At 44.4% G+C, this 15,109-nt stretch overlaps 1 protein-coding gene across 3 annotated transcripts in view; it reads left to right on the top strand.

The window, feature by feature from the left end:
- Positions 1-5,541: 5,541 nt before the first annotated feature.
- OXCT1 (3-oxoacid CoA-transferase 1) overlaps positions 5,542-15,109 on the top strand; it is a 133,307-nt gene continuing 123,739 nt past the window's right edge. Inside the window, exons 1-2 of one of the 3 annotated variants that reach the window (XM_039543905.1) lie at positions 5,542-5,738; positions 14,636-14,744. Coding sequence is in view for 2 of the 3 variants with exons in the window: in XM_039543903.1 (XP_039399837.1) it covers positions 12,739-12,846; positions 14,636-14,744 (217 nt within the window). In the remaining variant the exon portion in view is untranslated. Of the gene's footprint in view, positions 5,739-6,271; positions 6,406-12,480; positions 12,847-14,635; positions 14,745-15,109 lie in introns of those variants that run through there. The other 2 variants (XM_039543904.1, XM_039543903.1) reach the window with 2 other exon arrangements.

Here is a 15,109-nt window from a genome sequence, read left to right as displayed (position 1 = left end):
AAGTCCCACCACACTTAGCTTCACAGTGCCCCCTATTATGTGAGGGGTCCCAGGCAATTGCTCTCCTTGCTACCCCCTAACACTGGCCCTGTTTTTTATATGCAGAAAAACAGTTGCTGTGGCACACCTGGGCCGTGGAGTTTCTATAGCATGTTGAGGGGGCCTCAAAAAGAAAAGGTTGAAGAACCCCTGATCTAGACATCCCATGATGGCTTTGCCAGATGGACTTGTTTGAGCTATTTTAAACAAACTTAGTTTTTTAATTTTAACATCAAAAGATTGTTATTCATTTTGTATGAGCTTCCTCTGATTACTTTGCACTCAGTTTTATTGTCTATTTTGGGACTCACATTTTGTTAATTTATTTGTGCCACAAACCAATCTGTTGTAGAACCTTGTAAATTTATTAACAGATTCTAACAAAACTAACTCTGCTTCTGCATCATCATCAGAGCTTTGTCCAGCAGCAGTATACATGTGAATGTCTTTTGCTTTTGTGTTTCTGCAATTTGTATTGCATGGGACACACTTATGCAAAATGGCTGTTTTTATTGTATCATGACACTGCAACTCATGTACTGGATACATTTGTGCCATGTTATGATTGACCCTGCATTTATTTCAAACAGATCTGGTTTCTGCCATTTGTTTTCCCTTGTATTTTAGCTTCACATCTTTTGGTATGCATTTTTAATTAGATCAACTTCAGTTCTTACACTGCTTGTCAACCACTTAATTTAGCAAGCACAATTTTTACTAGTCTTGCAAATATCCACTGTTCTTTAAAAGTAACGTCAATTTCTTGTTATACTACCAATCTGTTAAATATTCAGATTCACATGACTTACCTTTATTACTTAGATCTGTAATGTAATGGTCAGTGTAACATCCAGCAGTTCATTTTTATAAGGAAAATTTACCTTCCATAAATATCTTGTGTAGTTCACAGTATTCTCAAAAATTTTAATGACTTTGTACAGCAGTTTCCAGTCCTTTACATGCTCCCACAGGAATTTATTTGTAGATTTCCAGTGCCTGCAACATGCAATAGTGTGTAAGATTTCATCCTCCCCTGATTTCTCTGTAATATAGTTTTTTTGGGGGGGCGGGGGAGGGAAGGGGAAATAGGGAAGCTCTGCAATCATTTTCTCCAGTTTTCTACCAAATTGCCTACTAAACCAAAGGGATTCACGTGGATTCATTTTCTCCAAGGACTGATGATATGATGTCACAAGAAAACAATATCCTATTAGTTAAATAGTTACTCACTGTATACCTGTCAAATATGTTTGTAGCTAAGTGCAGTGCATGAATGTATATTTCAGGCGCCCACAAGCCAATGAATTTGCTTGTCAAATTCAGGTGGACCTGGAAAAATGGTTTCAGAATGATACAGTTCTAGTTCTTTCAGGATTGGATAAAATGTTATACATTTGTCTAGAAATAAATGGCATGTAGAGTACAGGCGCTACACTCCCAGCTAGCATAGGTACAAATAGCAATGTAGAAGGAAGGGCACTGCTTCGGTGAGTAGAAAACAGACACATCAGAATCTTAAGAAATATACCCCCACACAATTCTCTATATGCTCGAGCAGTGCATCCCATTTCTACAGTGCTATTTTTATCAATAGTGTCCCATTGCCAGAGCCCTTTCTCCTATGCAGTGGGGAAAGGCTCTAGTAGGCAGAGGGCAGCAGGGAGCTGCCAGAGCTTTTCCTCACTGCAGTTAAGCATAGAGAAAGCATGTGATTTGAGTCTTCCTGTAAGGTAAAGCAGTGCTGCTATATGGACAATGCTTGTGTAACTAACTCTCTATGGATTTGTGACAGAATTACTCTGGAGGGCAATTTTATGAACGTATACCACTGTAGGCACTTTGACATACTGCTGTCTTTGTCAAATTTCCCTTAGCTTTATGCCACATAATATAAACTCTTCAGTTAAGGTTTGATTATGTGCGATAACTAGTAAGTGTAATGATTAACCTAAAGCATCTCTAAAATAGTTACCTTACTCACATTAACTGTAGCTATTTGACTTCTATTTGGCCTCAGAGTTTCACAATTCAGCTACTATTCACTCGCAAAGGTTGTTAAATGTGAATAATGTTTGACTTTCATGCTACTAATGTAACAGTGGCTGGTCATAGTTTAAACGTGTTCCTATTTTCCTTTTCTTAAAATGGGGTACGTGTTCCAGAGAATTACTGAGGTTGGTCTGTAGTATGTCGTCGTTGATTTCTCTAGTAGAACCTCATACGGTGGCTGGCTAGCAGTAGCATTTACTGTTTGGGGATTTTTACAATTACCAATTCAGCCTCACAACACTCCTCTGAAGAATTAAATATTGTCTCTGTTATATCTGTGGGAAACAGATGCAAAGCAAGGTTAAGTAATTTGCCCAAGGGCCCAAAGTCAGGCAATTATAGAGCTGCAATTGAACTGGAGTTCCTGTGTCACAGACTCTCATGTGCATTATTCACTAGATCGCAATGCCTCTCTTCAGTACTCCATGGTGCTGTGCCCATATTATGCATTTATTGAATGCTGGTGCAATACTTAGCTTGCATAAGGGAAACTGAGAAAACAGCAGCAGCAGAACTGAGACAAGAGCTTGTTGACATGGGGAACCAATTAATCCAGATATCCTTCATCATAGAGTTTAAGGCCAGAAGGGACTACCAGATCATCTTGTCTGACCTCCTGTATATCACACCACCAACACCACCAACAACCACCCACTAAGCCCAAACCCACAATTAAATCAAAGTATTATAGCCCCTAGGAGACTGGACTATTATATGTCACAGAACTGAGGAGAGAGAAAAAGAGAGAGATCACTTGCTAGAGTAGCAGTTTGGTAAAGAGTAGGCAGTAGTGGAAGATACAGAGATGCTAAAATTTATTTGGGTTAAGAACCGGTAGGGTGACAGCCCAAGCATGTTAGATGTAGGGCATCTGGGGGCAAGGAATAGTAGACAGTGGTGAAAAGGTCACATATTTGCTTAGGGCTAACTTTTGATGGGAGAGCAAGTTGGGGTCAGGTTGAATAGAGCGGGAATGACTCCATAGCTCAGTTCGGGTTGCCAACTTTCTAATTGCACAAAACCTAACACACCTTCCGTGCCCCTTCTCTGAGGCCCCACCCCCACTCGCTCCATCCCTCCATCACTCGCTCTCCCCCACCCTCACTCACTTTCACCGGGCTGGGGCAGGGGTGCAGGCTCTGGGATGGGGCTGGGGATGAGGGGTTTGGGGTGCACGGTTCCCAGCCAATGGGAGCTGCGGAGCATCCCTGGCTGCCCATGTGGCTAGGGGCGCAAAGACCTGGCAGCCACTTCCAGGAGCCATGTGGACCTAGGGCAGGCAGGGAGCCTGCCTTAGCCCTGGGTCCTCCTGCACCACCGACCGGACTTTTAACGGCCCGGTCGGCACGCCATGGTCCCTTTTCGACCAGGCGTTCCGGTCAAAAACTGGACGCCTGGCAGCCCTAAGCCCAGTGGTTAGAGCCACCACCTGGGAGGTCAGGGGAGACATTGAGTCCAAACCCCTGCACTAACCATTCTTTCGCTATTTATCCACAACAGAACAGTTTCAATGGGAGAGACTCAGGAAGCCCCACATCAGAATATCCCATAGCTGAGGGACTAGAGAACTCTCCTGAAATGTGGGAGTCCCCTGTTCAAATATTTTTTCCCCCTCTGATAGAGATGGGGGAATTAAATCCAGTGTCCCACATCACAGGCAAGTGCTCTAACCACTGGCCCAAAAATTACAAGGTGGGCAACTCCTCCTTCAACCAGATATTTGAATGGGACCCAATCCAGTAGGTCCTTCAAAGCACACTTACAGGATGAGGCCTCACACGCAGTTTAGGCAGCCAAATGCCTGTCTTCCCTCTGGTTCATGGATTGCTCTGGGGCTTAGTCAGGAGAGAGGCATCTGGACTCCTAGAGAGAGGCAGCAGCGTACATGCCCAGAGGCTGAAACATAGGTCCCCAGGGAACTTTTACTCTGAAAAACGTGAGTTTTGTGGATTGCAGTGGAACCAAAACTGGGACGTAGATGCCTAAAATAGGGTTGTATATACGCATCTAAGAGTGAACTAGAACTTTATTAACTAAGGGCTTGCTCCTGAGAAGTTCTGAGCACTCCTGTGAGGTGCTTCTGCTGCAGACTTCAGTGGGAGTTGAGGGAGCTCATCAACTTGCAGGACAGAGGCCACAGTACACAGGAGTACTCTGAGAAATCATGATTAGTTAATGGACCTAATCATAACATGCCAAATTGCTTAAAACCTAACTGGTTTTGAGGAAAGTGAAAGTAAAATCAAAATATCTGCTAAACTGAGCCCATTCCTCTCATTTTTCACATTTGTAAACTTTTTAAAAGCCCATACTGATTTTTATGACGTTTTAAAAATATTGCTCCTAAACTGAGAGTTTGTATTCTAACTTTAATGCTTGGGCAGACGTTTGATCTATGGTATAGGGTGGGTTATAATATCAAAACTAGTAAACTTTAATTACTGAGTTATACTGGTGGCATCCACTTAACTGATGCTGTGTAAGGGTGTGAGCGTATGTTTATACTGGTTGATTGGCCTCACTTCTTGCTGTTACAGATTAAACAGTGTTTTATGCATTTGTTCAGTTTCAAACGGAGCATTTGAAAATAAACAAAAAGGCTAAGAAGAGTTAGTTCATTTGAAGTCCAATATTGCCAGATGAAGTGATGAAATGATTTATTTTTATTCTGAATTTCTACTGTATTAGAAAATACAAAGAAATGTAAAGTTCCTATTCTTAAGCAACTTAGCTTGATATATTTTTTGCATGAGTGAAAGAGCCATACTTACTAGCTCTTATGTAAATCAATGTTCTGCTAGTAATATATACAAGTTTAAGTTCCACCTTGTCAGGGACATAGGGTGAAGGAGATTTTTTTTCATGCCACACTGACTTCAACAAGATTTCATGGGGTGTAAAAAATGGTTACTTTGAGATGTCTTTAACACATATACATTCCACTGCAGGCATATGTGTGCCCAGTGCACTTGAATCAGATTTTTTAGCAGTATCACTAGGGAGCACATGCACCCCTGCTCTCTTTGTGCTCTCAGGTGATGGCATAAACCAGACAGGTCCACTGCTTCTCTCTCTTCTCCTTCACATCTCTGTATATAATGTCTGAAGTAACAGGGAAGGTGGGAGAGCCAGGGAACATATATGTGCACAACACATCTCAAAGAACAACAGCTACTGTGCAGGTAAGTAACTCCCCCCCACCTTCCAGTGATTGTGCATATATACATCCCTTTACAGGTGACTTACCAGCAGTTCCCTTCCCTTACAAGTGGAGGGACTTTGGATCATGTGACACTGACTTGCCAAAGTTGGCATAATCACAAGAGCCTTGAGTGATGGCATAATGACTGGAAAAGCTATGTAGAAATGACCATTTGGCTGCATTGCAGGTGTCAGCTATTAGGATATTGCTCAGAAAGGTTGATGAAGTAGACTGATCCCTGGTGGAGGGAGACATTATTCTCAGTGGAGGACACACTTTTAGCAAGATGGTAGCAGAACGTAATGAAGTCAGAAATCCAATATGAGATTTGCTGAGCTGATACTGATTGACCCTTAATTCTCTCAGTGTATGCTACAAAAAGCCTGGAAGAATTTCTGAAGGACCTAGCATGGTCCAGATAGTACACAAAACTCTATGAACATCCAAGGTATGAAGTTTTTCTTTAGCTTTGGAAGAATGTAGTTTAAGGAAAAATACCAGAAGATTAATAGTTTGGTTCAGATGGAAATCTGACACTACCTTAGGCATAAAATTAGGGTTTAGTCTAAGGGAAACCTTGTCTTTATGGAAGACTGTGAAAGGAGGGTCAGCCAGGAGAGCTTGAAGTTCTGAAGCCCTCCTTGAGGAAGTCACTGCCCCAGAAATGCTGTCTTCATAGATAATAAAGGTAGAGAGGTTGTAGCAATGGGTTCAGAGGTGGAGATGTCAGAATACTGATGAAGTGATTGATGCTGACCTAACAGGTTGGAGAGTTTGTGATGGTGCTGAGTACACCAGTAGTGCCGATGGCTCTAATGGTATGGAGGGAGCCCGTGATGCTGATCATGTTGATAGAGCTGAAAACACTAGAGTGCCCTTAAATGAAGCCAGCTGCAGTGAAGGAGAGTCTGAGAGGGGAAGGCAGACAATATACCTTGCCAACAAGAGCACCTGGGGAGTAAAGGACACCATAACAGGTAAGTTCATTGGTGCCAGTGGAGCTGAGATAGACTGGATCAGCTGGAAAGGAGAAGAGGGACCCACTAAGGGTGAAGATACTGGTCTCAAAAGCGCAAAGGGAGCCAGAGTTGATGGTGCTGCCTCAGACAGAGCTGGTGAGTGTTTAGATTTGTGATGTCTCAAACTGGTATCTGAAGATTACTAGAAGATTTTTTAGGAGATGTCCAAGACTTCACAGACTTGCTAGCACTGGAAAGCTTGGAGTGCTTCAAAGAGGCTGATTATGAGGGCAATGAGTGACATTGCTTACTAGCTGTGTGCCTCAAATGAGGGGCAGCTGGAGGACACTCCTCATCAGTTCTGAATCTGCTGATTCATGGTCAGGGCTCAGTTCTGATGCAGGATGCATCGCTTCTTTCATGAAGTGAACTTTGAGGTGGACATCCCTCTGTTTTTTAGTCCTGGTGGGGAAAAAGGTACAAATAGAGCATTATCTTTCACATGGCCCCCTCAGCAAGACAAACCAAGCAGCTCTTATGCCTATCCATGACAGGGATAGCAGCCTTGCCTGTGGCACACTGCTTAAAGCCTGGGGATTTTTTCACAATATCCTCTAGGTAACTACTAAAACCATAAGTAACTACACTGCGCTAAATATGATAATTGTGTATACTAATGAGTTTTGAAATACTGGCTAACCGAAGCAAATGTTATCAGGAGCATGAACTCTCACTATGCACTGTGTGAAAAATGAGGAGGAGGCTGCAGACCACTCCTTTTACGTACCCTTGCCACGGAGCATGAGGAGAGCAGGGGTGCATGCACAATGTAGTGGTGCTGCTGGCAAAAGTCTCCAACTTGAGTGCATTGGGCCTAGATACACCTGCAGTGGAATATGTATGTGCACAATCACTGGAAGAACAACTAGCAGGATCCAGTTTCCATTGAAGGCAGATGGAAGACGTGATTTTGGATCAGGCCCTTAGTGTCTGGGTCTCTTCTTAATGGAATGTTTTTCTAAACTTCAGGGCCGGCTCCAGACCCCAGCGCGCCAAGCGCGCGCTTGAAGCGGCATTTTGCCGGCAGGGCGGCAGGCGGCTCCGGTGGACCTCCCGCAGATGTGCCTGCAGAGGGTCTGCTGCTGCCGCAGCTCCGGTGGACCTCCCGCAGGCATGACTGCAAGAGGTCCCCCGGAGCCACGGGACCGGCGTGCTTGGGGCGGCCAAATTCCTAGAGCCGCCCCTGCTAAACTTCAATGCACAATTTGTACTGAAATTGAACTGAATTTGGATTGCCACTATGCAATCAATGTACAATTCTAGTCAGAGACTTTGTCAGCATTTCCAGACATTTTGATCTCTTTAGAGGTGCAGACATGGAAAGCATCTGGAAATTCCTGTGGAACTACTGATATCTCCTGGGCTGTCACATTATCAATACTGAAGTTTGCAGTGTAGAATGAGATCAAAAATCAAGAGTAGTTTAGCTGTAGAAGTGGGGAAGAAAAATGACTACTTTAAATATTTGGTTTATGCAAAATTTAAATTTTGCTATTTCTACTGCCAAAGAATAATAAATTATGTTGTTTGACTCTTTCTATGTCTATCCTATAGCCATCCAGATTTTTAGAACTATGCACAAAAATACATCTGGTGTGTGTTTGTGAAATTACCATAAGTATGTGCATATCTGCAATGTTGTACATGCAAATGGCCATTTCCTATTTAGCTGGATGTTTAAAAATGTGGTCCTAATATTCTTTGCACTACTTGTAGCCGCCTGAATTTATTTTTGCCTGTTGTCTGAAAAATGCCAGCATGGTGTATGATTAAAATGTTGATGCTGGTTAACACTGTGATATCAAGCTTCTCCGCTGTTTTTTATAATTCAGTTTTTCTTATGAGCCTCTCTTTATACCTGGCAGTAAACAATTAAGTTCTGCCCACCTACTTTTTAATGCAGAAATATATGCTTATTAGATGAAATTCACCCCTGTACAGAAGACCACTACAAAGCCCGTGACACAAGTTAAATCTCACTGAAGTCCCGTTGAGGATGAAGTCTTAATAGGCTGCACAGTAGCTGCAGTAGGGAGGAATTTAACCTATGATGTATATGGTGCTTTGCAGAATAGGTGACAGTGAATTCTGTGCCTTCCACTTACAATGTAGTTTTACATGATTTCTCAAGTGGTATTTGAAACAGGAAAACAATAGCTAAATCTTTCAAAGATTTCTCGCATCCAGCAACACTTCAAAGGGGTCAGATCACTTACTTTTTACTCTTCTAAGTGGAGATATTACTAGTCACTGGCTTCACAACAGAAAGCATTCTTTAATACAGCCTTTAGTAAAGAGCTTTTCATGCTGCAGTGGGTGTGCTGGCCTGCTGTTTGATTAATAGTGAATAGTGCTTTCAAGAATGAGTTTTAGCTTGTCTTGACAAACTGCATACGGTATGTTCATAGCAAGCAAATACACCCATCTCTGTCCATGTGTCTCACAATCAGGACTTGAGTAACAATCACCACAGAGATTTGACCCTGTACAAATTCATCACCTCTCTAATCGGGTGAGTGTGCAGGGGTAAAGACAGTGTATTAATGTGCAACTAGTAGAGATTGGGCTAAGCCCAGTTTTTCAGTCAATTTGGCCAAGTAACATTTTGCATTAATTTCAACTAAACTTTTTAGAAGTAGGCAAAACATTACATCTTTTTAAACAGTATTACCTAGCTCTGATATAGCACTTTTCATCTGCAGCAGGGGAGGACAAATTACGGACAGCGGGCTGGATCTGACCCATCAGGGCTTTCAATCCAGCCTGCGGGATTGCCAGCACTGTGGTGCAGAGGGGCTAAGGCGCAGGCTCCATGGCCCCGCGCCGCTCCTGGAAGTGGCCGGCACCATGTCCCTGTGGCCCCTGGGGAAGGGAGAGGCAGAGGGTTCTGTGCGCTGCCCTCGCCTGCAAGCACCTCCCTCCACAGTGCCCATTGGCCGGGAACGGGGAACCGCACCAATTGGAGCCTCAGGGGTGGTACCCACAGGCGAGGGCAGCATGCGGCAGAGCCGCCTGCTCCGCTCCATCCCAGCCCACCCCACCCCCAGGAGCCACTGCCGGACATGCTGGCCACTTCCAGGCGCGGTGCGGGGGCAGGGCAGGCAGGGAGCCTGCCTTAGCCCCACTGTGCACCATTGCCGCCCTGGAGCCAAACTCCTCCTGCACCCCAGCCCCCTGCTAGGCCCTGACCTCCCTCCTGCACCCCAAACCCTTGCCCTGAGCCCCTTCCTGCACACCACACCCCCTCCCATACCCTGCACCCCAACCCCCTGCCCCAGCCCTACATGGCCCTGCATGCAATCTCCCCACCCAAACGTGGCCCTCAAGCCAAAAAGTTTGCCCACCCCTGTTTTTAGAGGCCCTGGGCCTGATTTTCACAGATGCTGAGCACCCACAACTCCTATTAACCATAGTTTTAATTGTGGGTGCTCAGACCTTCTGAAATCAGACACGATGAATTGTATGTGTAGACTTTAAGTGTCACTTCTGTAACAGCCAGTACAAACAGATGGAGAAAGACGTGCCCTACACAGTTTTATTTATGTTACAATAATACCTACAGGTCCTGACTGAGCTGATGACCAATTGTGCTAGGTACTATATAGATAACCATGGTGGTTGATAATAATTTGCACTACCGTTGTGATAGGCACTGCACATATACACATAATAAAAGACGGTTCCTGCCCTGAGGAGCTTATGATTTAAATAGATAAGATGGACAAAATATGGGATAAAGGAATGATGAGCATGTTATAAAGGATAGGTAAGTTGCCTAATTTTTCATCCTGAGCTTCAGCTACTAAATAATACTGCATATTTGCCATGTTGTCATTTATGTAGTAAACTTCTTAACCTTAAAAGATGAGACGCTGGGCTTGGAGCTAACTTTTCAAAGGAGAGCACAATACCCTTTGTACTCCCAAGACTCTCCTATAAGTATGAACATTTGACAAATGTACTCCTATGTGCCGCCTTTTCCACTTACAGTCAGCCGGTTTGCACACACATGATTTCATGGGTACAGACCATCTTTTTGTTCTGTGTATGTACAGCACCTCACACAGTGGGGTCTTGGTCCACGATGGGTGCCACAAGGTGCTCCAGTAATACAAATAATAAATAACATTCACTTTAAACTCCTTTAAAAATTGACTCAGTAGGTCAAAATTATTCTATTCTGCATCTACATATAGTTCAATAAAGTGTGCTGAGAAGTCTTTGGTTGATAATGGTTGGGAACTGGAACAAAGGGGGTGACACTGCTCAGAACAGTGGTGTAATGACAAATCTGAAAGGGGATTTTCTGCTTTCATGAGCACTAACCTCCCTCATGTTATTTGTAGAAAACATATATAATGGTGGAGGGATGCTTTGTATTTTTCTTCTTCTTTCAGTAACAGAAATGCCAGCAGCAAAAGCACTGTATCATGTGATCATTTAAACAAGCTATCATCTGTGCTAGTGATGTTCTACCCAGCTGAAGTATCTAAAAGCCTGGTAGTGACCATGTGGTACATGAGAAGAGGCTAAGCTGAGAGTACTGAAATTTAACCATTTTAAATCCTAACATTTTATATTACAATATTTTAGATTTTTTTTAAATTATATTTGTATGCAAGCAGGTATACATAATAGAAATATTATATGCACAAATAGTCCAGAAGAAAAGGGAAAAAGTATAAGTTTAAACATCGCAAATGTGACACCTTGTTCAAAGTTTCAGATGAGAAATGTACAAGAACAGTTGTCTCTCTTGAGGGATAATTCAAAGCTGCATCCATCCCCTCTGTAGAATGTGGGCAGCAATTGTAACAGAAAGAAACATTACAATAGTAGTTATTTTAACATTCACTCTAGAAAACATGGCTTTTGTTTCATGTTTGCCATTTTTTGGTTTGCTTTCAGTGTTTCATTTTGTGACTCTCTTCCTGAAGATGTTCTCTCTCCCCATTTGTTTTCTTTTTTTTTAAAAGAGCTAAAATATTCATAAACACTATCTACCCAACATCAAGATAAGCGTTTGATATCTGTGCTGGGTTCAGCATGGGTAAGGTTGGTTGGTTGTCAGATTGTCATGGATGGTCATGGAACCTGAGAATATTGGATGCTAAAACTGAACCTGTACAGAATTCATCCATTGCAGAGGCAATAGCAGGGATGAGGAACTGCACAATGTGTGGTCTGAACATATTCAGAAGTGAGGCTGAAGCAGAAACAGCTCACATAATCAGGTAATTCACTTCCAGTGGCATCCCCTGTCATCCTACTTCAGATGTCAAAGTAGCTCCCAGGCCACCATAGATTATTTTTAGAGAATTTGTAGTTATCATCAGTACTTTAGGAAAAGAAGGGCATTGTCTTTTTTTCCCAATATGTCAGCAACTTGTACATTGCTAGAATTCATCAGCTTACTCTGAAATATTACCCCTAGGTCCCTTAGGGCCAGGTCTAGCTGCCATTTATGCACGAGTAATTCCAGGGCATTTAGTGGGACTTTGTGCAGGAATAAAGTTACTAGAGAACTGTTTGCAGAATTGGGGCCTTTTTCCATAGAGCTTTTCTATCCTTTGGAATTCTGTCAGATCACCCCGTTGCCCTCCCCTTGGCAATGCTGAGTGTCTGGGACACAACAGCCGGCTCTGGAGGGCCAGGAAAGGAAACTGGCCACTGACTAGCCCTAGTTCTGATGGTCAGATAATCCCTTGTGTGCTGGGGCTAAAGGCTGCCCCTCAGTAAAGTAAGATTTCATAGGCGAGCAGGATCGGGGAGCTGCTGGGGAGGGGGGTGTAGTTCAGTGCCCCTATGTTACATTTGGCTTCAGCTGTCATCAGGTAATTACATCGCCCATGTGGCGGCTCTAACCCTGCGCTGCTTCCACCGCTGACCCGTGTGGTCCCCCCGCCCTGCTCCCGACTTCAGTGCTGGGCTGCGGGCTTGTTCCTGCAGCGCGTCTCAGAACCCAGGAAGGGAGGCTGGGTGCCCCGCGCCCTGCTAGGGTGACCAGCTGTCCCGACTTTATAGGGACAGTTCCGATTTTTGGGTCTTTCTTATATAGGCTCCTATTACCCCCCACCCCCTGTCCCGAATTTTCACATTTGCTGTCTGGTCACCCTACGCCCTGCCCAGGCTGGTGGGTGCTGGGCTGAGCCCCTCCCACACCGCCCAGGGCGCCCCGATCATCCCCCACCCCAGTGCTCCCGCCTGCCCCGCAAGGGCTACCAGCAAGACGTCAAGGGCAGCAGCGCCGAGCCCCTGCCCAACCCGCTCCCATGTGATTGCAACGCCCGCTGCAGCCGCCTCGCGTTCCCGCCCCGCTCCGCCCTGCACCGCCTGGGCACCCGCACCCGCCGCCCCTGCGCTACTCCGCTCGGCCCGGCCCAGGGCAGCTCCCTGCCTCTCCCGCCCCGCGCGCTGCGAAGCCCGAAGATGGCGGCTTATAAACTCCTCCGCAGGCTGAGCCCCGGCATCTGCGCTCCCGCCGCTCGGGGGGCCCGCGGGGGGCGCGCCCCGGCGCTGCTGGCAGCCCAGGCCAAGGTAAGGGGGGGGGCGCAGAGAGCCCCGGCCGGGCTGGCGTCCCACAGCACAAGCGCGTCCCACTGACCGAGCCCGGCAGCGACCTTGCAACCTGCCTCAAGCGATGGCCCGTTTCCCCGCTTTCCGCCTCGCTGCCCGCCCGCGGGCCCCGGCCGCCGCCGCCGCCCCCCGCCCCGGCTACACTGTAGCTGCTGTCAGATTCGGCTACAAAATGGCACGTTTGTTTCGCCTCCGCCCGGCGTGAAAAGGGGGATCTGGAGAGTCCTTCAGCCCATCCGGACGGCGGCGTGTGGGGTTGACCTTGGGGAGGGAAATACCTGACTTTAGGATCCTGCCCTCTTTACTTTTCATCGCCAGAATTCAGGCCTTCCCGTTTCTTCATCAGATCCGTTCGGGCGTTAGTTGGGTGCCTGTTTTGGTCTGTAATGTGCACAGTGCAGAACAAGGATTTATAAGAGCTGCTTGGGAAGATGCAGAGTCCTCCCTCCAGCTGGGTCTCTGTTGGATCAGAAAAGAACGGAAAACTCATGGAGTCATCAGGGCGTTATGATTTGCTGATAATGAGCTAGTTGTTCAGGACTTGTGCCCTTGTCTATGGATAAGACAAGATGTGACTTTTAATACAGCTGTGAACAAATTCTTGGATATTTCCTCAGCCCCAGAATGGCCTCTTCTGCTGCCAGAGGCTTCTTACTAAGCAATATGGATGAAAACACTAGTCTCTTTATATAGCTAGCTAAAACGTTCACCATGCCCTTTAGTAGCTTTTAAATTACTCATAAATGGTGTGCCGCACACAACAGGATGTTAAGGTTGAGGTCTGGTCTTGGGGTCTGTTAAAAAAGGCAAGAAAGTTTTCTGGGGCTAGAATTCTGGATCTAGGGCCGATCTCCTGCAAGCTTGGTACTTGGATTTTGAGCTTTGCATATAGTGACCTTGCAGGATGGGGCCTGTAATTCATACTTTGAAATCTTTTTTCAACATTTGGGAATATTGATGAATTTGTAAGATTTATTCATCAATTTAAAATATGCTATTCATTGTATTGCTTTAACATTTTCACAGGTGGGGGTGGTTGACCTGTAATCTTACCCCACATGGTTCTGAACAGTGCAAACAACATATGATGATTCTGTGTAACAAATTACAAACAACACTTAACAACTGAAAACATAATTAATTTCACCTTGACAAGACTTCCTAAGCTAAGGCTTTATATTTACATATCTCCGTGTGTGTGTGTACACATGCTTACACTAAACAATATGGGTGAAATGAGAAGCATATTCTTGCTGTATTATCTAGAGCCGCAACCCCATAATTAATTTTAGTGCCAGACACTTTAAAATCAGTACATTGGGATAAGTGAGTTGCATTTACAATCTGTTATTGGAAGAAATGAACAAATACTGATATTTAACTAAGGACATACTTATAAAATACACTGACATCTGTAGACAAGATTATTTTATTTTTGTTTAAAGAGACACCTAAGTGGAATCAATATTGCATATAAACATAGTAGCATAATATAGATGTCATGAACACCAGGTGAAGCAGAGCAGTCAGAGTTGATCTTTTGGAGTTCCAGGAAGGGCACTGGTTCACAAAAAGGTGTTGGAGCTCAATCCCCCTTCCCTCCAAACACTGAAAGACTTTACATTTACTAAGTTTGGAGTTTGACTAGCACAGTTTCCCTCCTACACAGTTCATGTAATAGTCCCCATGATAAAGCTGTAATACAGACTGTTTTGTTCATGCATGCTGATTTCCTTTAATGTTGTTCCAGATTTGTGGCTGCTATTTCTCTACCAGCAGTCATCGCAACACCAAATTCTATACTGATGCTGTGGAAGCAGTAAAAGACATACCTGATGGGGCAACTATACTTGTTGGTGGTAAGTATTAATTAATGAGAAAACCTCTCATCTTCTGAGTAGAACACTCCTAACCATTTTTTTAAATTAGTCAATTAAAAAATTCAAGTTGAAACACCTTTTTAAATATCATGTACTCAGGAAAATATTTCTTTTTTAATATAGCATTTCCTGTTCTCCTATTGACGATTATGAGGGTCTCTTCAGTAAGGAAAAAACTGACTTAGTCTCAGCAGTAAAACGGGGTATCGGGGGGAAACAGAAAACTCCCCCTCCCCAACTAACCATCAGTAACAGAAAACTTAGATGTTACTTAGAGTGGAATGTTTTCAGGTTGCTAATATCCTTTCAAATGGTGAGACAAAAATTTGCAGTTTGGTAAAATT

The sequence above is a fragment of the Mauremys reevesii genome, linkage group 6 (genome assembly GCF_016161935.1).
Source record: "Mauremys reevesii isolate NIE-2019 linkage group 6, ASM1616193v1, whole genome shotgun sequence".
Classification (NCBI taxonomy): Eukaryota; Metazoa; Chordata; order Testudines; family Geoemydidae; genus Mauremys; species Mauremys reevesii.
The sequence above is the reverse complement of the archived record's forward strand: the minus strand, read 5'-3'. Positions and strand labels throughout refer to the sequence as shown.